Source organism: Varanus komodoensis, unplaced genomic scaffold (assembly GCF_004798865.1).
Source record: "Varanus komodoensis strain SLA01 unplaced genomic scaffold, ASM479886v1 scaffold75, whole genome shotgun sequence".
NCBI classification, from domain to species: domain Eukaryota; kingdom Metazoa; phylum Chordata; class Lepidosauria; order Squamata; family Varanidae; genus Varanus; species Varanus komodoensis.
The window spans coordinates 1,419,788-1,444,759 of record NW_025336416.1 but is presented as its reverse complement, the minus strand read 5'-3'; the positions used below and the strand labels follow the sequence as shown (position 1 = coordinate 1,444,759).

Below are 24,972 nucleotides of genomic sequence, written 5' to 3'. Positions count from 1 at the left end.
CTGACATTTTGGGAGATGGGGCAGCTGATTTTTGAGACAGTCCAATGTGAATGATGGGGAAGGCAGTTGCCCATCTCTTGGTATTGTAGACCTTTGAACATAGTAAGAAAAGTACCGCTGGCAACATTACCCAGCCCATCACTGACCCTTGACATCTTGCTTGAAACCCGTTGACGTCAAGGTGGTTACAATGATGTTAATTAAGTTGTCCAACTTACTGGATCACCTTTGACTCCGAGTTCACCTGGTTTCCCTGGAGCACCCTGCAGAGGATAAAAGGGTCTGAGATAGGAAGAACTGTACAGTGAACTCAGAGACTGAAGGCGGCTTCTTGTGATCTGCCCACCTTACATAAAATGCCGCACAGAATGCAGAATTGTGGGAAATCTTCTAGCGTCCCTTGGAATTCTTTGGATTTTGAAAGCATGGGGCAACATTGGGAAGGGTATGGCTATATTAATAAATTATGCTAATTATATAGGAGCAGATAATAACAGTTTACATTTAATTTTTTGAAGCAACAACAAATTGCTTTAGAGGAAGATCTACTCTTGCTTCTCTATACACCTTTAATTAATCAGTGCCTGTATCCAATGAAGATATCACATACCTCTTTCCCTAGGGGGCCCTTTTCACCTTGTTCTCCCTGCAAAAGAGTAAGTATGGTGTTTCAGACAGATTCAGAAGCTGCTTGCTTTGTTCTAAATCTGAAACTCAGTTTAGAAATCCACATCACTGGCGATCAACTAGAAATCAGCAAATGGTTCTGTGGATGGGCACACCCTGTGCAAGCAAGCAGCCAGGTCTTACAGATTCCCGGAAATCATCCATGCTTCTGGAGTACACTTCAATGGAGCCCTCTATCAATCTCCTGGATCTGTTTAGATCATCCCAAGTCCCAAATCAAAGTTCTGGATTCAAGGCCTGAGCAAATCCAAAGCATGCCCTGACCATCTACAATGTTATCGCCATTAAATGGCTACTTACAGGAGGACCTCGTGGCCCAATGAATCCGGGAAGTCCTTGGCTGCCAGTTTCACCTTTGCTTCCTTTTGGACCCTAGAAATACAAAAAAGGAAAAGAAGAAAAAATGAACTGTGCTGTATAATCTGGTAAATATTAAGAAAGCCCACTTCAGTAAGAACATGCAACTGTTCTTAATGGTATGAACAGGCAAGGAGTTCTTTCCACCACTAGTTCGGTCTGGCACTTGCCTGCCATCAATAAGATTGGATAATAGACGGAGCTGATGATGGCATCCCTGACACACTAGCATATAAGGCTGTTTAGCATATGAGGAATCCATATATTCCCTATATTGAAGATACTGATTATGGTTTTCTGAAAGCGATTTCAGAGAACTGTGGGAACTTCATTACATCCTGCCTCCAAGAGTGCCCCTTTTTCCCAGCTTGGTTAAAACCCAATTTCCTTTCCTGCCAGACTTCCTCATCCCATTCCATTTGAAAGGGCCCTGCATGTCCTTGAGACATGCATGCACAGGTGTAGGAGCTACTTCTTCCTGAGATGATCTCTTGCGGCTTCAGGCTATATCTGAATGGCTCAGTGATATAGAGGTGGCAGTCACACAGGACTTTCCCACAGACACAGTGATCTGCTGAAGGCAGTCTGGGCTTGTGTAGCTGGTCGATCTAGGCAAAACTTGTTTAGAGGTTCCTAATTCAAATTCCAGAAATGCTCAGTGCCAAGAGCAGTGAGGCTGGCTGCCCTTTTGGAACAGTTTAGGACTTGTTCAGTGGTAGAAAATGTTCAGTGGTAGAAAAGATCTCAGCTTCCATTCTTGGCATCTCCAGTGAGGGACAAGAAAGATATTCAAGACAGCAGCTATTAGCCAGTGTTGGTCCTGGGTGGACTACTTTTGGCTTACAACTCCCATCATCCTTCACTATTGGTTACATTGGCTAGGGGTCTGTATGGTCACAGGTTTCTCATCCCTGGTGCTCTGACTCAGTATATGGCAACTTTGTAAGGTGTTAATTTGTTAGACTCTCCCACTAAGGTATCTCCGACACATTTTCAGGTGCATCAAAGAGGTACTGAAGAGGAGTTGATAAAAGAGTGAAATTCCAGTCCTCTTTTTGTTACAACTTTCTCCACCACCCCCATCAACTGGCAATGTTCAAGGCCAAAGTCACAGAAAATGAAAAAAGATACATTGCATATTTCATTAAATGCCAGTGATAGGCAGGCTTAGGTAGTTCTCTGCTAATCCTCAGAAGTTATCTTGAAATGAGGAAATGAGCCAGGCTCCCTCATGGGCATTCTTATGGTTCTCTTTTTTTGGAGTCTTGTCAAGGACAGCTAGATTGTAATAGGAGCACATCAGACTGGATCACCTTGACTTGACCAGGCATTTTCCAGCAGCCTCCATCTGTGCTAATACTTGCCCTCTTACTTCCTGCGATGGATGCCTGCCAAATTCATTCTGGGCGCTTTTCCATCTTGCTTGAAACTCTAATCCAGTTTTATATACCTCCTTCAGGAGGTCTTCAGCCTGGACAGAATTAAATATATCTCAAGGATGACAGCCATCACTCGTGCCTCTCCGCAAAGCATGTCCTGCAACTCTTAATGCCTGCTCTTGCTAATTCGATATCTATGTGCATGTACTGTATGTGATAGACAGGTAACAAATACAGTACTTACTGGGTTACCTGGAGAACCTGCTTCCCCTGGGGGACCTGGTGATCCACTTTTGCCCTGAAGGAGGGAAGAAAACAGCCAAAATGTTCAATATAAGGAACTAGCTCAGTGGGACTGGATTCTGTGTGGGGCACAGAAGCAATTAGGGTCCCTTGAGGAAAGGAATGTCTGCACATGTGGAAACAAATATTTTCAGGGCTAAGCACCCCATTTCCCCTCCTCTTCAGGAATGCAAACTAAGGACTTGATGTCTAAGTCCATTCCACAATAGGGGCCTCTGGTCAAAGCAGTGAATCTATAATCCCTCTTCCTCCATTCACAGGGAATCAATGGCCCTTAAGCTGTTCTTCCAGCATGTGTGCAATGACTCCAGTTCAGAGGTTTATGAGCAAACCCACGTGGACAGTGTCTTGTTTTCTCCAAGGCATCTTCCCCTCCCATCCAGCAATTTGCTATATCTCCTTTTTCAGACCCTCCTGAGCTCCCTGTACCATCCGGATACTACAGCTGGAATCCAGTGGGATGTGTCAGGCCTCATACCCATGATTCATTATGGGAGACAACTCACCATCAGTCCTCGGAGACCACGTGGACCCTGAGGCCCCACAGGGCCTGGATCCCCCTGGAACACAAGAGGAATAGTTGTTCTTCAGAACATAGAGAAGAAACAAATTAAATTATCAGTGAGATGCCCGAGTATCTTCTGGCTGAGGACTATTTGATCCCTGCCCCCAAAATAATTGGAACATCAGCAATTCAATCAATCTTTTGGAGGAAGAGTCTAGTTTTGAAAGTAACAGCTGCCTCCCCTGGCTCTGTCCTGCTCTTGTTCCATCTTTTGTTCTAAAGGTTGAATAGGTAGAACTAAAGGGGAAAAGAAAAAAGTTTGGGATTTATCTGACCTGGGGCAGAATTAATGCTCAGTTTCTATGGCCATCAGACAGTGAAGGCAGCAATGTGCTGTATTTTGTACCAGATAGGGAAATTCGACTGTGTACCCAATAGTTTCTTGGTCACCACTCACTTCCAAATGCTCGCTAAATTTCAGATTTTGAAATTTATTTATTATTTATTCATTTATTTATGTAAAGCTTTATATACCCTCCTTTACTAGAAGTCCCAGGACAGTAGTACAATAAAATAAAAGTAGAGCATCAGATAGAAGTGTAGCAGAATTTAAGAGGCTAGAGATTCTTAGTGGCCTGAATTGAGGCAGCCTTTCAGATTAGCTCTAATTCTAACACCACTCACTTGTATCGTGCCCCGAGCACCACACTTACGTCTTTCCCGGGCTGCCCCTCTCGGCCTGGACTTCCTGCCTGACCTGGCTCTCCCTGTAACAGAAGTGGGGCAGAGGAAGGAAAACAGAACAATGTGAGACCTCACCGGTAAATATTCCTAGTGTTTGGCATTCCACCAAGGAATTTCCCAGGCCTGAATTGGAATTCTGTTTTTGGAAAAAAATGCACACACTGCAGCTCATTTTTATGGAAGTCCTTCCACTTGTGTCAAATCAAAAAGCAGAATTCACAGAATGGAATCCATGACGCTGAGTCGAGAACATCGGTTTGATCGTCACCTTCCCAACTGGATTCCTCTCACATCCCTAGACATGGTGGCTCCACTGGGAAACATGGACCTCGGGATTTCCCTCATGATGAGGGACCTTAATGTTCCTCATCTATAAAAATAAGGATAGCTATAAGAAAAGTTATCTAAACTAATGGGTGGTAAATCCCTAGGAATGTGCAAAATCTTTTCTATTTGTTCATAGATACCACTGTGTTGTTGAAAAGCAAAATTGTACCTGCAAGAGATTTATTTGAAAAATCAACATATTCAGCAAGAGATCAGGTTGCAGTGCTTAACGCACCAGTATATTCAATAAATGTAATTAGCAAGAAGACAGGTACATTTTCTTTCATTCTTTTTCAACCTCATAGACAAATTCTTTTTCATGCTCATTCTCATAAACCCTAATGGTTTGGATGTCTTTTTTTTAACACCTATTATAGTTTTGTGAAGTTCTTCATGTGTGATTTTTGAAATATATATTTTGCTCTCCCAAATCCAAAACAGTTGCTGTGTCTCTGTGGATGGATGCATCATTTTTGCTAATGGGTGGGGTAAACATCTAATGAATAAATAAATAGATTTTCATACAGAAGGAATGCTCATTCTGGCCATATTGTTGATACTTAAATTCCTGTTTTGATATCATTATGATTGAAATGCATACTTCAGTATAAGACTGACATTTCTGTTTGATAGTTCATTATTATCATTGTTACTATGTGCCATTTATTTGACTTCAAAGAAGTTTGTTAAGATCTCAGAAATGAAGATGAATTATATGCATTCTAGTTTTGGCAAGCAATATATTTTCCACATGGCTGACTTACAGTGAGCCAGAATAAAGTCAGAGAGAGACAGGTGGTTCCCTTTGGGACTCATCCTGTAATTCTTGTGGGTTCTTGAGATGATCACAAACCTTCATGGGCAACCAACAGCTATGGAGGAATATTTTCCCAGGCATGATGAGGGAAAGATAATCACTAAATTGCTGTAATTTTCTGCTTCAAAAACCTAGTAGCCCATTTCTCCAAGATGACACAGATGGCAAGTTGGAATCCAAGGGTGGGATAGATTAGCATCTATTAGATAGAGACCATTCTTGAGTCCAGACCTCTTGAATATGACTTACTCTTGGCCCCGGTGCTCCAGCATCTCCTCTAGGTCCCTTAAAACCCTGAGTGGTGAAACAGAAATCAGTTAGTACTTTCAGACGCACAGAATGCTAAAAGGCGCTCTTAAACTCTGCCCAGATGTAGGTTCAATTCTCACCACCCATTGCTTTCTTCTGGTATTGTCAGACTGGTCTCCCGACCTTTCCCTCCACTAGCTTTCCCTTTTGTTCCTTAGTCTTTCTACTTTGTAAGCCTGAGAACAAGCTTGGTTTCTCTTTCTTCTTTAATTGATGTGAACCACTGGAGGACTACGTTGGACTGGAATGTGGGATTAAAAATAAATAACCTCTTTCTAACTCTCTCTCACAAACACCTGATCTGGGAAGGATAACACTTTGAATGGAACAAGCTTTCAGCAGGACCTACCGGCAAACCCCTCGCTCCTTCTTGTCCTGGTAGCCCCGGTTCTCCTGTCTTGCCCTGAACGAAACAGAGTGTGTTCTCAGTACAACAGTAAGTAGTCATTTCCCAGAGATGGCTCACACAGGGCCAAACTATATGTGATTATACAAACAAACTTTATTAATTAGTATTGCCTCTGTCCCAGTAGCATTTGCATGAACAGCTTTTTTTAAAAATGGAAGAGATCGGATACTTATTCAGCACCTGCTTGGGAAACTTTAACTCCTCCACTCGGGTCTTGCTTGGGTTCAACTCCTTCATCTATTATTTTCATTAGAAGGTTAAGTTATCGTCATGCCAAATGGAGCTTTCTTCCAATGAAAACAGCAAATGTGCTGCGGGGGAGGGTTAATTCAACCTCTACTTCCAATTTCCAATTTGGATTGCACCCAAATCCACATCCACAGGACTTGCTTTTAAACAGGCATTTGCATAATTGCATAAAAGCAGTTCATTCCTGTTTAGCTTTCTGCTCCCGAATTTTGGTTGACTCTTTCCCTTTACAATCCTACACTGTACCAGCTGCACAGGGTGGCAATCAGAAAAGTGACAGAAATGTGGGCTAGAAGGTAATCCTTTAGCTTGTTGTCCCTAGGTAAGGGTGGCTGCAGTACATTTTAGAAAGAGTCATGAATTTCAGGTGTCTGTATGCCAGACTAGAAAGCTATATAAATTGTAGCCCTAACTCTTTACATAGTGTGTCTTCATTAATAAAATACGTACAGTAGACAAACTCTGATGACTTGCAATATTTAGTTCATGAAATTTTGTATTGTAAGCAACATCTACAAGTTCAGCATTTTAGCATGTTGTGCTTGTGTGAACTCAAAATATTTGGTGTCCCAAACAAGTAGGTCTGGTATACATACAGCATACCTGCATAACTTGGAAGGTAGCTAGAGGATTTAACATCCCATCCCATCCCATCCCATCCCATCCCATCCACAAGACTGTAGGGATATATAAGAACGTTGTGTTTGCTCACAAAACATGCAAGCACACCTGATTCAAACTCTTGATCCAAGCACATATTCACTGAAAATGTTCAAGAATTGTCGTGTTCATCACGTTCCCAAATCGTGGCATGATATGCACAAATGCCCTGATTTGTGTAAATTTCCATAGTAGACAAATCAGCCCTGTTTTAGTCTACACAGGAAATATATATGAAGTTTGGGAGATTTATGCCAATCTCTCATTTGAAGACTGTTTTATTTGTGCAAACCTTCCCTTTGTGCAAAGTAAGAAGAAATTGCAAACGTGAGCAGGAATCAAGCATAAGAGGAACAGCAAGACGATGCTCAGAGAATTGTAACAATCTCAAATCTTCCTTGTTTGTCCATCCTTAATATGCATTTCATCCTCATGACATCCCTTTCTAAATTTCTGCAGTAGAATAATCCCCTAAAGTGAGTTAAGAGTGCTCCATACAAGTGATGCTATACCTTATGGTCAAGCTGAAATTGTTATCTTCCTAATATTTCCAGTTTCCTTTTTTTTTTTTTTAAAGAATGACATAGGCATTTGACTAAATTCAGTTCAAAAAATGTAGGATTTCCTGCTTTCAACATAGCACAAGTGTTCATCATTCTGATGTTCCACTCTGGGCTAAGACCTGGACTACCAACAGTCTTTTCTGTCTACAGATGCCTTTTTGGAGACAAAATTATCCGTCTCTCCTCGAGAAAAATGCTCTGCATGACAACAGTTGCACCGACAGGCTCTTCCCCCACCCAGCCTTACAGAGAAAAGAAAAAGTGCCATGACATCACAGCATCTCAACCAATAGAAGCTTTGCAACTCAGAGGGAATGTCATACAGACAGCAACATGTTAGGTGGTTGTATATACACAGTATATCTCCTTACTGGTTCCCCAGGAACTCCTGGCTTGCCATCTTTACCATCTATTCCAGCAGTGCCCTAGGATTGGGAGAAAAAAGAAAGAGGAAGCTAGGTGGTCAAGGTTAGAGAGACAATGACTATCCACCATATTTGTTTTTAGAAAGTAGTAATGGATAAGCAACCCAAAGGGGTTTAATGAGTTACCATCAGCTTGGGGGAAAAGAGTTTTGCTCTGCCCATTGCACAGGACATCTGGCAACAGGGTGGGATGAGAAAGAACACACAATACCCCAAGCACAATCGCAAGCTTCTTAATGAACTGAGCAGAAAGCCCAAACAATATCAAGGTTGCATGTGAAATATTTATTTATTTATTTGCTTTTTCCTTTCAGAGCGATCCAGGCAGCTGATCTCATTCTCCTCTTCTTCTCAAGCTGATCCCCACAACAACAGCCCTGTGAGGTAGGTTGGGCTGAGAGTCCGTGACTGGCCCAAGGCCACCCAATGAGCTCCATGACCGAGTGGGGACTTGAACTCCCATCTCCTTATTCCCAGCTCAGCACTCTTATACCAGGTATGATTGCAGTTATGTTTCTATTCTGCCATCACACCTATGTTTCTATATTATTTCCATCTCCAGCTCCATTTTTATTTATTTGCTTTTTGATTTTTGCAAGGAAAATATTCACCAAGACTTAGGTGAATGGAGTGGCATATAAGTCCGCTAAATAAATAAATAAAATATCCCTGGTAGGTGAGGTGGTCCTCCTGCTCTCAATTTTATCCTCACAACAGTCCTGGGCAAAAGGTGATATAGCAAATCAGTGGCAGAGCAAAATTCGCCCATGTGAACATCAAGGCTTAGTGCAGACTTGAACCCAGATCCTCCAAGTCCCAGGCAAACTCGCTAAGCACTACACCACACTCTTTCTTCAGCCTTTTTCAGGTCAGCCAGTACAGGGCATCATAGGAGCAACCACCAAGAATTTCTGTGACTGAGGTCAGCCTGGTTGTTCGTTCCTATGGAATGCAGGGGAAATACCATGGGAGGTCACAGGGCTGTGTGGCTGTTGGCTGGGACCTATATTAGCCTGCCCTTTGGGCCCTCATTTCATCACCTTCCAGTTGGCCAAATACCTGCCTGTTGCTCTGCCTACGAATGGACGAGGGGAAAGGGGTTGTTGTCGAGAAGCAATGCCCCGATGGCTTTCCTTGTTGGTGTGGCTTGGATTTGGCACTTGTGTGGGGATCACCCTTGTAATTTGTCTAATATGCCCATTGTCTTCAGAAAGTCTGATTGAGGAAGGGCCTCGTGGCAGCAAGAAACACAAAGACCTTGACTTTGGCTTGCTAGTTCATCTGCCTTTACTAAGGTGCTTATATGTTCCTGAATTCTGCAGATTCTGCAAGACATCTGAGTCACAATGATTCCAGGGGCCTGAGGATCAAGGAGGGGAAATCAAGACTTAGAAGTTCTTTAGAGACAAGCGATGCACCTCAGGATAGAAATGTTCCTACACCTCTAGCCTAGCTTAAATCTTTCAATAAAAGCCCAAGACATTGTGTGGCAGAATTGCTCCGGGGATGACGTTCAAGATTGCCAAAGTTATCCTGGTTGTATCTACTATCGATGCTTACAAATACATGAACCATAACTTGCACTCACCATAAGTCCAGGCAAACCTGGTGGGCCTTGAGGTCCTGGTGGGCCTTCTTTGCCCTGCCAAAGAGACAGAGAGGTGAGCAATGGCCATCAAGAATTTCCAAGCAGAAATATCCCCAAAACATTGGAAGGGCTTTCCAGATTTGCCACAAATGTCACTTTAGAAGGAAAAAACAATCTGCAGGTGAATTGAGGACCTGTGACTATCTGTCAGTAGAGCCAGAGTAGGGCGCCTCTGGTTCCAGGGCAAAATCTGGCCATCCTGGGGGCCAAATCCAGCCCCCCACTCCCAGACTTCCCCAAAAGGCCACTGGCTCACCTTTTTCCCCTGGCTATTGACTAGTGGGAAGCTTTCATGCAGACCACCCAACGCCATTCTAAAAGGCTGAAATGGTGCTCATAAGTCTTGGCCATCAGCAATAACAGCTTTAAGCTATGATATGCATTTGTAGTTTTTGTGTTTTGATCTACCCCCTTTGTCTTTAGTCCTGCCCTGCCTTTAGTCCTGCACTGAAATATGGCTCTTGAGAGCTTCTCAAAAATTGAATTTGGACCTTGAGTTTTAACAGGTTCCCTGTCCCTCTAATACAGTAAGAAGCACAGTGAGATCTGTCTTTGAAGCACATCAGGATTCATTTTTGACATAGGTGAAAAATGTGCTTCAGTGTGTTATCTTTCTTTTTAATTGATTTAACAAATTCACCCTGCTTGGAACAAGAATCATGCTTAGAGCTGAAGCCTGTGCATTTCCAGGTTTATGATGCATGTGCTTTTGCATTTTCTACAAATTAACAGACTGAGTAGTGACTTACAATTTCTCCCGGGCTTCCGGGTGGTCCCATGGGTCCTGGGGAACCCTCTGGCCCCTAAACAACATGGGGAAAATGTTCAGCAATCTTGTGGTCAAATTCCCTCCATTACTAATTACAATTCTGCTATTTTCTCCTTAACTGTTCATTATACACATAGACACACAAATAAGGACTGCTGAACAGACTGGACTTTTTTAAAGAGTCTGCTGAACAAATGAGGCAGAGAACCCACCCAAGCTGCTGCTGTGATGGTCTTTAAATGGAGGGAGCTAAATAGAGGCCAGCAGCCACTCCCCATTGAGACAGCCACTTGTGCTTTTGAGATCTTCACCAAGGCATCCTATATGGCACGAGCGGGAAAGCCGATGCCTTTCGAATATGGAACCCTCAGCTCCCACGAGACCCACCTGGCATAGCCATTGGTCAGGGATTATGTACCCTGAGGTCCAAAAATATTGGCAGGATGCCTGGTTTCTCGGTTCTGCTGTAAGGGATTGCTGAGGCCAGGGAAGAGAGATTCTCAGAATCTCATCATGCCGCATAATGGGCTGCATTGCTACTCAGCCACCTGGACTGAATGCTTTTTTGAGTTGGCTTTTGCTCTTTGTGTAAAACTTCTGGAAAAATCTCCTTGCCCCGACTCTTCCTCACTTCCTGATCATTCAATTAATCAATCAATCTGACAAGATGATGTTGCATAGATTATGTGGAACAAATAAACAAATGTAGCAGGTGCATATTCTATGCCATTTGAGCTGGGCATCAGCTGTAGCCTATCTGGGCAGGAGAGGGGAGAAAAGGTAAAAGTCCTCTTCTTCCAGGTAATATTGTTGCAGTTTGCTGTTCCTACAGAAGAATACAACCAACTGTGACTGCAGTTATAGCAGAAGTGCCTGTGGGGGGATCTCGCCTAAAGGTTCAAAAGGCCAACATACACAATGAAAAGTCCAGTCCATCAATGGTTATGTCTTCTGACTCTACCATGAGGAGGACCGCAACACAACACCTGGCTTTTTACTGTTAGCAAAAAGATTTATTTAAAAGCTTCTTACAGGTGGACCTGGATTTCCAGGTGGACCCATGAAGCCAGGAATTCCAGGATGACCCTGCAGAAGACAACAACAGCTTTTAACATTCACCTGTTATTTCCATTCATAAATAAGAAATATCCTCAGTTTCGACATTAAAACCTATCAAGCAAGCAAGCAAGCAAGCAAGCAAGCAACCAAGCAAAAGAATAAGACACCAAAAAATAACCATTAGAGCATAAACTTGCTTGCTGCAACAACTCCATCGATATACGCAAGCTTCTGGGACCAGACGCTTGACAGAAAACATTACAGGCCTGGTTGGTTGGTTGTGAGAGGATAACTATTTGTGTGTAAACATGGGTAATGGAGCATTCTGTCCCCGGAGCTTGCTTATTTGTCTCAAATGAAGGATTGCTTGACATGATTCAACAGGTTGTTTTCTCTGATGACAGGGATGATCATTTCTTAGTCAAAGCATATTTCCCATGCATATAAATGATTTATTCCGGGATCACCCATGCATTATGGACAGACATATGGGATCATATCCAGTTATGCCTCTGGACTTGTAGGAATTACTGCTTGTGTAACAGGGGTTTGATGCTTCTGAAAGGAATATGAAGGCAGTGGGAAGGATGATTTCCAAACAGGTCAGTGGAGCCTACAGAAGGCGATAGCTCCAACGTCACCCCATGGATTCAAGGCAGGCATCTTGGCCCCTGCCGAGGGAAAAACAGCTCAAGGCAGGACAACGGTGGCTGGGAAAGCATTCAGCATGCCCTGCCACGGTATTGCCCACTTCCGCTCACGACCTTCCTGAAGCTTTCTTAAAGAACAAACCAACCAAAAGGAGAGTGAACGGTGTCATGACTCCATTACAGCTGTTGGTGCATAAAGTGCACGTCATCTCTGCATTTTGCACGCAATTTCTAATTTGCCCAGAAATTCTCATCAGTGTTTGCAGTGACCTGAAAACCTGGCACACTCTGGATTGTGGTAAAGCAGAACTTTAACAGCATTGTGATTGAAGAAAAGAGCTACAAGTGGAAGCAACAAGTAGCTTGCCTTTCCCTACCCCTAGTCCTCATGCCCACAAGGCTGAAGGAATCCGATACCAGCAAGTCTAAAGGGGGCAAGTAACTTTTATATGACCTGTTCCTCCTTTGAAGGGTTCAACTGTCCTTACAAGGACACTTCAGCTGTCCCAGGTTTGGCGCTGGAAGCCACCCTACCGATACCACTGCCACTATCACTCTCCCGTCTTTGTACATATTCACTATATTCACCTTCACTATATTTCGGCAGGTACTTACGTTCTTAACATTCTTCATAGTCAGGGGAAACTGTGATGGTCTTTTGCCAAGCACACTCTGTTTATTAGCACTGTTTTGTACACAATGGCCAGTAAGAAGGTCATGGGTGAGCCCGGGATGCCCAAGGGAGGAAAATGCTATTGTTTTAAGAAACATGTTGCTTGCGCATTTTCTCATACCTGTTCACCTTTCGGTCCAGCCTCTCCAGATGTCCCTCGGTCTCCTTTACCACCCTATTAACAGACAAATTGTGGACCTCAAACACAGAATGGCATTTTAAATATCTCTTGCTAATTATAATATGGTATAATAGCTTTCTCAAGGTGAGAGGAAAGCAAGGAAGCAAGTGCTTTTCAGGGTTCAGTCAACAAAGAAGTTTTTGAATTTATCCTCCATCCCTTTATCCATTATTCTCTATCCCCTTCATCAAGGCCAGGGACTCTGATCAAGGCCAGTTGGAGGTAGGGATGTGTGAAGAATTCAGTGATGCTGGGGGAGGAATATGATGGATGTTCAAAGCTTGATCCCCAATATTCTGGTTTGTTAACTTTGCACAGACACCAACAACGTGGGGTGAATTTTAAACCAGTTTGCAAACTACCATCTGCAGGACAGACCACAGTCAGCGCATTTTTCAAAACTGCTCATGAAATCTGCACAAATAAGCATGCCAAAACCGCATGGCTGTGACCCAGTTTATGGCGACGGGTCACTTTCTCACAACTTGTGTTGCAGCTACAAGGTTTTTGATGCCTGTTTGCACAAGATTAACCACTTCTGTGCAAATGACTCTTGATCCACCTGGTTTTCAAGTGCTTATTTGAGCAAATTTCATGAGCAGCTAAAAAACTGCGCAAGCCAAAGTTCATTGTAAAGACAGAAGTTCAGGCTCCACCCACCCCCCACCCCCCATTTTGTCCCATCATTGGATAGGAGGGAGGCAGGAGATCTCTTGCACTCAAATGAGCCAACATTCCCCTGTTTTAGGACATCTCTAGCTCCAGGGTTGAGAGGGAACTGGGTGGAACGCTGCATGCTGCGTCACTTTGTCCACTGTTGTGTCCTGGAGGAGATACCGAATAATGGCAGTTGTGTTAAGTCACCATTTAAAAAAATATGGACAATACTCCCCATGTAGCACTGCTCCAGGGTACTGTGCAACACTGAAGTGGTCTCTAGGCCCAGTTATCCAGCATCAGTTGGCATGCCAACCTGAGGGAGTTGCAAGGCAGCCTGCCGAATATGTTGTTGTGAGCGGGGCTTTCCTCCCTGTGCACAGTCAAGGCAGCAGACCATTCCTTTGCAAAAGCTCTTTATTCTCCAAAATATACCCAACAGATGCAATCAGCACAGAATGTATCTCTAAACATGCAAAGAATTTAGCAGCTGCTTCCGGGAACCCTTCTTTTGAGAAAGTCTGAGCCACAACTGGGAGGGTCCTTTTGGAAGTGAGCGTGCCTTTTCTCTGTATAGTGGCCTTCTAGGTGATTAGCCTTCCTCTCCCAACACTGTGCCATGGGGTCAAGAGTTCTACCAACCCCCTCTCCCATGTCCCCTCTCAACAGTTTTACATCTTGGTTATTCTCCAAGTTTGTCTTGGCACCTGCATAGAACCACCTTGAGATAAGGTCCTCCACTTCTCCCATGTCAGAGTCTGAGGTCCCAAATTCCCAGTCCCCCTCTGCCTCCTCCTCTTCTTTGTCTGACTCCCAGAAGCTTGACCTGGGAACATATGCCAAGAACAACTGCCCTTCTCATTCCCAACAGATGTCAGTTTTAAGGATGAAACTATGGGATTCCCTACTACCAAAGTTGGTTATGGCCACCTAGTTGGATGACTTTAAATGGGAATAGACATATTCCTGGAGAAAAAGACTATCAATGACTTCCAGTCTTGGTGTCAAGGTGCTACCTCCTGTACCAGAGACAGAATGCCTCCTTGCACCTGTTGCTGGGGAACATGGGTGGTAGGTTGTGTTGGTACACTTGTGGGTTTTCTGTGGACATCTGGCTGGTTAAATTGGAATACTTTGTAGGTTTAGGGTTTGGCGGACTTTGGTAGGCAGGACTATTCTCTCCTTAGCTTTGCACTTTTTATTTGTCCAAAACAATTCTTCCTCCATTATGGCAGAGGGTTCATTCTGGTATTCTATTTCTTTAAAAGAAAATTAATATCTGAAGTCACCAAAAGAAAAGGTACAACTGACCTTAGGACCTTCCACACCTGGTGGCCCAGGAGGACCTCTGTGTCCAGGTTCACCCTGAAAGACAAAGGAACATCAGCTGGGGGTGGGGGGCATGCTTTCTGTACATGCATGTTCATTAAAGAAAACAAAACCCACTCTGCACATTAGGAACTAAATATCTATGCCATCCTTCCACCTGGTGAGCTACTCTCTTGAAGACCACAAGCACATGTTTGCTTGGTGCATGGTTGAAACATTTGATCCAGATGTGTCTGTTTAAGTGGGGGTGGTCCACAAAATACATCCTACAAAAGGACAGGAGATAATAAACATAAATGAACCCCGGTCTCCCAAGTATCTCAGAAAGAGAAAAAATAATAATGGATCTAGCAGGGTTTGCCTGTCTCTTGTGTTCCGTGCAGAGAACTGTAATTATATCTAGAATGTATCCATTGATATTCATAATCGCAATAAAGAGAGTGTAGCTGTGCTCTTTTTTACCATTTTTCCAACTGGGCCTTCTCTGCCAAGTGGACCTGGGAGGCCTTTGTCACCCTTGAATCCTGGCATTCCAGGAAGTCCAGGTGGTCCAGGGGGGCAGTCACTGCAAACATCCTAAAAGAGGAGAATAAATGCTTCCCTGATGCACATTTTTGTTCCATGATTCACATCCTACCCTTCCTTGCAAAGAATTCCCAAAGAATCCCAAACAAGAACCAGTCATAGAAATGACAGTGCCTCACATTAACAATATTAAAACATTGTTTTAATCTGCAATCACCAATATACAACAGAGGGAAATAGCACCATCAACATAACCAGCTGATTGGGCAAAGTGAACCTCTTGTCTGTGCCCCCAAACACCTGCACAATCAATGCATTGTTAATAGTTGCTTAAATGACAATACGATGGAAAACATTGTGTCTGTCTATTATAAGCGAATTCCAGAGCTGGGGTGCCACCACCGAAAAGGTCCTGGTCACCCAGCAGACCACTTTGCTCTAGAGCAACTCAAGCAATGTTTTCCCAGCAGATCCTAAACCCTGGATTGAATGGTGCTACTTCAGGCAGCTGCGTGGGGCTTTATGCAGCAGCAGTATCACCTTGGACTTGTTCTGGAAACTTGGCGGCAGCCAGTGTGGAGATTTCCTCACCAAGGTGTGCTCACATCTCACTATCCCTGTCCAGAATGAACAGCTGAGTTCTGCTCCATTGGCAGTGTCTACACCATCTACAAGGAAAGCCTTACATAGAGAGTATCAGAGTTGACTGCTTAGGAGGCTATCAGAGCATGGGACCCTGTACTCAGGTTTGCTCCATAAAGAAATGACAAGCCAGACAGAGCTGGTCATAAGTCCTCACACTGAAGCCTCCTAGATTTCCAATGACAGCTCTGAGCCAAGGAGTGCTCCCAAGGCACACCTCAGACACTCCACCTGGGACAGTCAACTATCAAGTCCCTGGACCTGGGAACTATCTAACCACATGCGTCCTTTTGTATCAGAAAATAAATTCAGTTTATGATAAGGCAAACAGCTTTTTCTAGTTGGAGGCTGGATTGCACCATGGACATGCCATAAGTGGTGTCTCTTTTCATGGGCAGATCTTCACTGCACAACTATCTTGGTGTGATTCCAGTTTATTTCTTGTGGCCTTGCAAACAACTTTAGCAAATGTCATTGTTAAGGATGATTCAGCCTCCCTCCCAGAATGGAGTATCCCTGCTTGGAGAATGTATACCTCTCAATATGAGGTGTTGCAGACAAAGAACATGTGTCTCAGATCTTTGCCTATGGTGTTCACACAGCTAAACCATTCACAGAATGACACTGTGAAATTCCCTGCCAGAAGCTATGCTGATGACAGCCATATGTTATCTCAACTGAGTCAGCAGAAGTGCACATTCTCTTGAGGTTCTTCTGGTGAACCTCCCAAAGGAATCTTATTGGCTTCAATGGAAATATGGAGTTGAACTAAATAAGGATTTGTTCTGCTCCACCAGAGTTCTTTTTCCTCAAAGCCTTCTGTGAAAGAAGGTGGCTAGAGAAGATGAACTTCACCCCATGTTCATATGTTGCTATCCCCTTTCCAGGCTGCTGCATGTTTCTTTCGTCATGGGGAGCCTGGCATGGGGAAATCTCACCTTAAGCCACATCAATTGCTTGATGGAAGATGGATAAAGAAAGTTTAAGTGACTTGCATATCCTCTACCTATGATTCTAGGTCCTTCTTGAAGGGAGACACATGGATCATCTCCTTTCAGCTAATCCTGAAAGCCAGGGGAGAGGAAACACAACTATTTCACATTTCTTTCTTCACCTATCCACTTTCTTTTCAAGACAGCTCTAGTTAACAACCATGTATATTCTGCAAATAGCGATATGGCTACATGATCCAGGCAGTTTTCTCAGATGTTAGGTCCTCACAGTAGACCAAAATCTTACCTTAACTAAAAGACTGATATCTCCAGGTGAAAGGAGAGGAGAGGCACCCTGAGGAGAGAGGGGGGGAAAAGAGATCTGTGTTTTTCAATGCTATTTTTGAAGTGCTGTATCTGAGAATCTGAAATCAAAGGCAAAAACTTGAAAGAGCCATGAAAGAGATTAGCCGTGCACTGGCCAGAGTTCATTGGATTAAACACATCTTTTGAGGCACAGCATCACTGAAATGCTCCATGCTGGGAGGACATAACTCTGATTTCACTGATTTAACACAGGGATGGACTTGAAAGACATCTACAACACTGTATTTGTTTAGTGCCTTTGATATTTTAATTTGGTCTGTTTGTTTCTCAAGATGTGGGAAAGAAGGATACAGGGAGCAGAAGCGCTGCATCTTCTAGACTTGAAAAAGGCACCAAAATTCAAAACAGAAGGAGAAAGAGAGTCAATATGATGACATACCGGCTTTCCTGGAGGCCCTCTTTCACCTGGATTTCCTGGTAAACCCTACAGGTGAGAAAGAAAAAGAAAGCAACGTGATGTCACTGCATTTTTGTTGGGCCTCCCATTTAGAGATAAATGGATCCAAGAGCTTGCTCTTTAATAGTGACATCACAGCATGAATTTGTCCTCAAATAAGACCGATTTAGCTGAGCAGAGTACATTAGAGTACAGTAGGCCTGGATAGGATAAGAGGGATAGTTTCTCCATGCAGAATGTAGGTAGTTGCTAAAGAGCAAGAGGAAAAGGAAGCATCACACCCCAAACCTGAAAGAGCTGTGCTGCTGTCCAGTTAATTTCCAAAGTGTGATGCCCCCTTTTTTGATCCGGAACTATTTTGATCTAGGATGTCCTAGCATAGACGTCTGCCATTCTGTGTTGAGGGTGCTGGTTGCTAGTTGGCTGCCCACCATATGGATTGGTAGCATCAGTTGTAGTTCCATGTGTCCATGCCTGGGAACAGGCTAACCTGGGATGGAAGACCACCACTCCACCAGCAATGGCTAGGGATGGGTGGTGTTGCGAAAGGGCTGCTTGCTTTTGCCTCCTTCCTAAGCTGAGAAGGGGAAACACACGGAGTTTGCTTTGTTTTTGTTTTAAGTGGGGCATGATGCCTATATGCACACATATAAAGACGGAAATTTGCATAAATTTCAGCTGCAATTTGTGTAATCTGCACACATTTCCTTGTCTCAATTAAAAGTCTTTAAGAATGTAGAGACGTCAAAAGGACTGAAGATGGTGTGTTGGCTTGACTTTTTCTCAGAGCAGTTCTACACCAGTGTGGTGCTGATGTACCAGAATTTGGGGTGGCAGGGCAGGCCAGGCCAGTCTGCTGGATTTTGTCCCCATAGCCAGGTTCTTCTCACAGTCCCACAGACAGCCATCTAACTTCAATGTAGTGGTGAAAAGGGAATTAAGCACAGCATAGGATACTGCTCACAACCTTATTAAAATGTGCCTTTTAAGCAAATGGTCCTTAACAACTGTCATTTCCAAGCATTTTAATGCATGAGTGAACTTGCAAAGCCCTTCCCATAACATGGTAAAGCAAAGCAGGTATTACTTAAAATGCAGCACATCTTGCCCTAAAGACAAACTGTGACCAGGTGACAGATGCACCTGCCTGTTCATTCTTCCATCTGTGTCCTTCGCTAGCTCTTCCAGTTCTTTCTTTTTAAGCTGGAATTGGACAGGACGGTCCTTCAGAGGATAATTTCAAACAGAAGACTCTCCTCTGGATCACTTCAAACTGAGGTCTGTCCTCCTTAAAAGAGGACCCATGGCCACCTTGAGTCACTTAGCTAGCATGGTGGTTGCTTTCTAGTACTTTCATGCACTACACGGTCTTCTTGCATGCCTGTGAAACCAGAGGTTTGGCCAGGAGGAAGGGCTGTCCAAGTTCTTCACTCAATACTGGGAGATCCACAGAGCTTCATGGAGAATGGCAACACAGGTAGGGCAATGGTACTAGAGGCTTGGCACACCACTAACATCCTCCAACTCATGGAGGACCTGCACCTAAAAGGTGAAGGGACTCTTTCTTTGAGTTCCTTGCTTTATGCATCCATGTGTTAAATGCACAAAGTCCAATTTTGGCAGTACCACCTCCGCCATGTATCCACTATTAGGAAGAGGAGGACTAGGAGAGAAAAGCAAGAGGGAATTTATTCAGTACTTCCCTTTCTATGTACGTGAAATCTTCCAGTTCACGCCTCCCTCCTCAGCACAAAACAGAGACCATTAAGCCTCACCAGGGGAGAACCATCAGCTTCCAGAATGCTCTGACCATGGGGATTGAGGGGAATGGGAAAAGAGGTGAGCATGAACATTTCTCTTGAGATTGTTCCCTGGGGAAAGCACAGGAAGGAGCAGCTTGGGGATAATTACAAGTATACACAAATTTGCCTATCAGAGCCCTCGGTGCAACATTTGAGGAATACGATCTTTTTAAATGTGTTCGTTGGTTACTTTTAAGATGTGTTCAACAAAAGGAAGCCCTTGTTCCTCTGTCCAAATGATAGAATTGATGGTATAGAACAGAACAGCAACCCATGTAGGGCCAGGTTAATTGGTAAATGTATCACGCTGCAGAGGTGCCCTTATGTGGACTGAGAGATGGAAAACCTTGCATAGTTCATAGCTTATGAATGAAGTATTTCAATAAAAGAGTGTTTATGTGGAGGTGGTGGGCAGGAGGAGATAAATTCAGAAACATCCAGCAGAATTCTTCAGGGTTCTATGCTGACCAAGGAAAAGGACATGGTCCTTTCCATCAGTCGCCCATCCTTCTTTCCTATCAACTCAATACTCTCTCTTATTTTTTTGTTGTTATCTTCCTTTCTTTTCAAATGATCCCTTTCCTTTTCCATTTTTCTCCAGCCTCTGCTTTTGTTTTATTTCCTCTTTCTCCTCCTCCTTCTCCGCTTATTCTTCTTCAAAAATATTAAACTGCAATGGGCACATCACCAGAAGAACTTTACAAATTCCAGGATCATCTGATGTGGTCTGCACTTGACAGATTAAAGTCCGTGGTTTGCGACTTAAGCAACCCAAGACCTTCACCCATTCCAAATGTAATGTCAACATTCTTGGCTCAAAAAAGTACACAGATCTGTAATTTGAAAAGAAACTCTCTTGAAATACTGTTTAAAAGTGAATTCTCATACAGATTTTTAAGTTCAATATGGATGGAATGCAGGTATGTGTGGAGATATGAAAGAGAGAGACTGCCCTGACCCTGATGTTTCCATTATGACAGGGTTGTGGCAAAGGACAATTTCATATAAAGAAGCAAAAAGAGGGAAATGCAGTCAATGCTTTCTTGACTAATATATATATATATATATATATATATATATATATATATATATATATATGATGGCAGAAATGGAGGAATGCTACCCTAGGAATATTCCTGGCCCACAATGCATTGCACTGTGCATCCACAATGCATTGCATAAGCTTACCAGATGCCCACTTATTTACTTACATCCTGACCAGCTGGTCCAGGTTGTCCTTGGAAGCCTGGCACACCACGGGGTCCCTGGTGAAAGAAGTGAAACAAATAATTTGGATATATTATTTCCCCAAAGTCCATTCCCTATATCCATTTTAGGGAAAATCCTCAGTCCTTTTTTCTGGCCTCCATTCATGTCTATCAGCACCCTGCTGAATGTCCTAGATTACCATTCTCCATGGTCATTCTCTGAGAAAATGGTACTATTTTAATGGTAGCAAGATTCTCACAACCCCTAATTCCCAGAATAGTGCAGACTTGGGGGATTTTAATTTTTGGAGGGACCAATGTTATGCTCTGCAGCCACTGGCTACCAAGAGGGACCTTAGGAGCTAAAATCATTATGAAGAAAAAAGTGATACTGCACAACTGTTACTCCAGGGAGTAATCCTTTGAAGTCGCTTGAAATACTTTTCCTCTAAATTCTCTGCTCCAGATAAGAGTTGAAAGGGTTTCTTGTTTAAGAAACATTGGGCAGCCTTACTCCACCATGAAATTCTTATTGCTCATGTAGCTTACTCATAGCAAATAAAGTCATCATTAGTTAGGTTCTGCAGGGTGATTCTGAGGCAGTTGTGGGATTAATGTAGGCCAAAGACTGCAACTCAAATAATTTGGCCACCTAATGAGAAGGAACAACTCATTGGAGAAGACTCTGATGCTGAGAATGACTGATGGCACAAGAAGGGGACAGCAGAGGATGAGGTGGCTGGATTGAGTCACTGCGACTGTGGGCGTGAGCTTGGATGGACTCCAAGAGATGGTGGAGGACAGGAGAGCCTGGAGAAATGCTGTCCATGGTGTGATGATGAGTCAGGCACGACTTTATGACTAAACAACAACAAAAGACTGCAAACCTATATACTTTCCGCGTGTTCAGCATCCCATAAAGCTGATTGGTGAAAGATTTAAAACAGATGAAGAGATGTGCTTCCTCACACAGTGCATTGTTCAACAATGGAATTCCTTTGCACAAGATGTTCTGGTGATCAACTATTTGGATGGCTTAAAAAGGGTTCAAAACATTTATGAAAGTTAAGGCCATTCAAAGCTACTAGTCCTGCTGGCTCTATGCCCAACTTTGGTATCAGAAGCAGCATGCCCATGCACACTAGTTGCTGGGGAACATGGGTTGGGGGGAGCTGTTGCACTCATGTCCTGCTTGCTGGTTTCCCATGGGAAGCTGGTAGGGCACTGGACTATGGAAAGGTGGAACAGACTGGTCTGATCCAGCATGACTCTTCTTATGTACTTAATATTTACTGTATTTCCCCCAAAACCCATGACTTCCATATGGGCTCTCACATCAGTCACTACCATAAAAGTAGGTGGACTCTGAGAAGCACATCAAAGTAGTCAATCTGGAAATGAGTGACCAAGCCAACAGTTCTGGGTTGCCTTCCCATTTGTTTAGAAAGATGCACACCATTCATTTCCTGCCACCAGCCCCACAATAGAAAACGCAACGCATACGCTGACATGTCTTCTCTCTTTTCCTGTTCCCCACCACAAGCTGTACACACTTAGAAAGGCATACTGTACCGATGGCCCTTTGTCTCCAGGAGGTCCCATAGGTCCCTGAAAAACCGCAAATGCAAAACACACAAAATGAACACTCTGAATCAGGTAGGTCCATATCATGACATGTACTTCACAGCACCAATGAAACCTGAACTTGTGCATTTTCTCATGGATATTACTTGTTCCAAAAATACTAGAGGTGCTGCCAACTTCAGTTATGCTGAAAATTACTCACAGCATTAATTTTAACAGGTCTCGGGTGTTTTTGCTGCTGCTTGTTAGCTTTATCTACCGCTTTGCTCTGTGCTTTTCACCTTCATGTTAATTGTGAGTTTGTGTTGACTGGGGAGAACCTGAGAGTACAGATGTGCTGAAGTTGCCAGAAAAAGCAATGAATAAGAAAAGCAAGATTACAAGATGAAATTTAGCCCAAACCCCTTTTTTTCGGTGGAAGGTGGCATAACTCAGTGACAGAGCACATGTTCAAACCTCCAGCAAAGACTAGAGAAAACTCTGCTTGAAACCCTGGGAATGGCTGCCGACCAGTGTCAGCAAGACTGAGTCAGATGGACCAATGTCCTGACCCGGATATCCAGTTTCACCATTGCAGGGTGGATAGCAAGCCATGGTGGCTTGTCATTCACAGGCCAGCTAGATTTATGTAACTCAACGCACAGACACCATGCTGGGATGTTTGAAGCTAGTGAAGGTGAGTGGTTAGCAAATTACCCAGAATCCATGTTCGGCCATCACAGCCGGCTGCAGCAGTGGTGATTATATGACTCAAATTGGAATGTAACCAGCATGCATGGGGTGAATCACAAACTCTTGCAATGCACGGACCAACTTATGATCATGCAAACAGGGCCAGTAGATGAGAGATTCCTATGTCCCCACCAACAGAGCGATCCTATCTCTCTTGCCTGATCTTGAGGGTGATTAGAATGGGCAGAGGACGCTGTGGGAAGGGAAGCAAGCTAGATATAGTGTCCCTTGGTTCCGCAAGATGGGTAGGCCTAGCACAGCCTAGAAGGCTACATTTCCGGTACTTACTGGTGGCCCAGCCAGTCCCAGACCTGGTTCCCCTCTGTCTCCTGGCTGGCCTGGTACTCCAGGAGCTCCCCGATCTCCCTGAGAGAGAGAGAGAGAGAATAAAGAGTGAAGGCATTGGTACAGGTGTGTCCATTCAAGACCTAACACATTTATTTAAAAAACAGATTCATTCCATGTAGACTAAATCCTTCCAATTAAAAAAGGGGCGGAGGACAGACAAGCCCTGCTTTCATCCTTCAGCACTAAAAGGCAAGACACACAAGGAGAAGGGAAGGAGAGGGAGGAAGGAGAGGAGGGAATGTCGTTTTCCCAGGCTGGATCGAGGTGGTGAGCCATGGACCGACATTCAGATGCACCCCGGGTCTGTCTGATCTTTCCTTGGGGTAGTCTCACTAAATTGAAAATCCTGCAGAAGCAAGACACACCCAGCAGTTTGTGTTCTGTTCAGCTCTGTGGCAATCCATTAAATACAAATGAGCCAGATTTCCTTGTTCTGGTACATCCCTAATAGGAAGTCCACATGGGCGCTCACTAGGATATCTGTGGATCAGCCTCTTCCCTTGTGTAGCTGCAAGTTACACAAATAAAGCATCTAAGATTTTATTGATACCATTACCTTGAAAAACAACCCAGGGTGTGATCCAGCCACATGTAGGAAGTTGCATGCATTCCATCTATATCTCACCTTTCCTCTAAAATAGTTCCCCAACCCCATTTTCACACAGGAACCATGTAAGTTAAATTAGACTGAGAACTGTTGACTGACCCAGTATCCCTGAGAATGCTGCCTGGCCAACAGCAATTTGAACCTAACCAGTCCTAGTCCAGGGCTATAACCACTATGCCACACTGGTGCCTAAGGCACCCAATTAGTCTATCAGAAAAAACACAATATCCCCACTTCACAGCTATTTGTGCTAAGTGTGATATTTGCCACTTAATGTACCAATGGAAATGTATCAGCAAGATATAAGATGTAAACTGCTTCTATTTAAAATTATATGTAACTGATGCATTCCAAAAGCAAAATATTCTAATATTTTTAAAGTGACATCTGTATAATGAAATTCTGCCAAATTTGAGACTCCCTGAAGCCATTCAACCTTGCCAATGATTTAAGAGGGGTAGTGTGACTTTATAAAGGTAAAAGGTAAAGGTTTCCCAGTCATGCCTGACTCTAGGGGGCGGTGACTTTGTATTATGCTGTAAATTAATTCTTGAATCTGGAAAACAAAACTCGTATCTCATTCTTGGAAAAAAATGGAGGATGGGGTGGAGTCTTCTTGCAATTTGTGATGGCCAATCACAATAAAATGGTAACATGAATGCTTACCTTGGGTCCGTACGGTCCAGGTAAACCTGGCAGCCCTCTTTCACCCTACAGATGAAGACAACCGCAAAAGAACGTGTTACATTGCCTACTCAGTTGCCAGACAAGATTCCCAAGCTATCCCTTATTCAACTTTTTAAAAAGAAAATGATACTTCCAGGCAACATTTTGTTGTTGTTAAGGGGACCCAACCCCAGCTATGCCCACAGATATGGCCAATTATGATATTATTCCTGTATTCATGGACTTAAAAGCAGAGGGTGGAAATGAAGATCTATTTATAAAAGATATCAATAATATGGTAGCACACACATCAATAAACACTATCAACTGATATTGCTTATTTGCATTTCTAAAATGATTTTGCCAAAGTCTGTCAAGTGGTTGCAGTGTTGGCAGGAAAATGTTCACTCACTCTGTATGGGAAAACCTGTTTCATCATGTA

At 43.5% G+C, this 24,972-nt stretch overlaps 1 protein-coding gene across 1 annotated transcript in view; it reads right to left on the bottom strand.

The window, feature by feature from the left end:
• COL22A1 (collagen type XXII alpha 1 chain) overlaps nt 1-24,972 on the bottom strand; it is a 148,023-nt gene that overhangs the window by 7,137 nt on the left and 115,914 nt on the right. The window contains exons 38-58 of the mRNA XM_044452856.1: nt 24,531-24,575; nt 23,198-23,275; nt 22,166-22,201; nt 20,597-20,650; nt 17,566-17,610; nt 17,107-17,154; nt 15,163-15,276; nt 14,683-14,736; nt 12,655-12,708; nt 11,184-11,237; nt 10,132-10,185; nt 9,323-9,376; nt 7,681-7,734; nt 5,778-5,831; nt 5,369-5,413; nt 3,945-3,998; nt 3,233-3,286; nt 2,668-2,721; nt 988-1,059; nt 611-646; nt 219-263 (exon numbers count right to left, since the gene is read on the bottom strand). Of these exons, the coding sequence (XP_044308791.1) occupies nt 219-263; nt 611-646; nt 988-1,059; nt 2,668-2,721; nt 3,233-3,286; nt 3,945-3,998; nt 5,369-5,413; nt 5,778-5,831; nt 7,681-7,734; nt 9,323-9,376; nt 10,132-10,185; nt 11,184-11,237; nt 12,655-12,708; nt 14,683-14,736; nt 15,163-15,276; nt 17,107-17,154; nt 17,566-17,610; nt 20,597-20,650; nt 22,166-22,201; nt 23,198-23,275; nt 24,531-24,575 (1,158 nt within the window). The remainder of the gene's footprint in view (nt 1-218; nt 264-610; nt 647-987; nt 1,060-2,667; nt 2,722-3,232; nt 3,287-3,944; nt 3,999-5,368; nt 5,414-5,777; nt 5,832-7,680; nt 7,735-9,322; nt 9,377-10,131; nt 10,186-11,183; nt 11,238-12,654; nt 12,709-14,682; nt 14,737-15,162; nt 15,277-17,106; nt 17,155-17,565; nt 17,611-20,596; nt 20,651-22,165; nt 22,202-23,197; nt 23,276-24,530; nt 24,576-24,972) is intronic.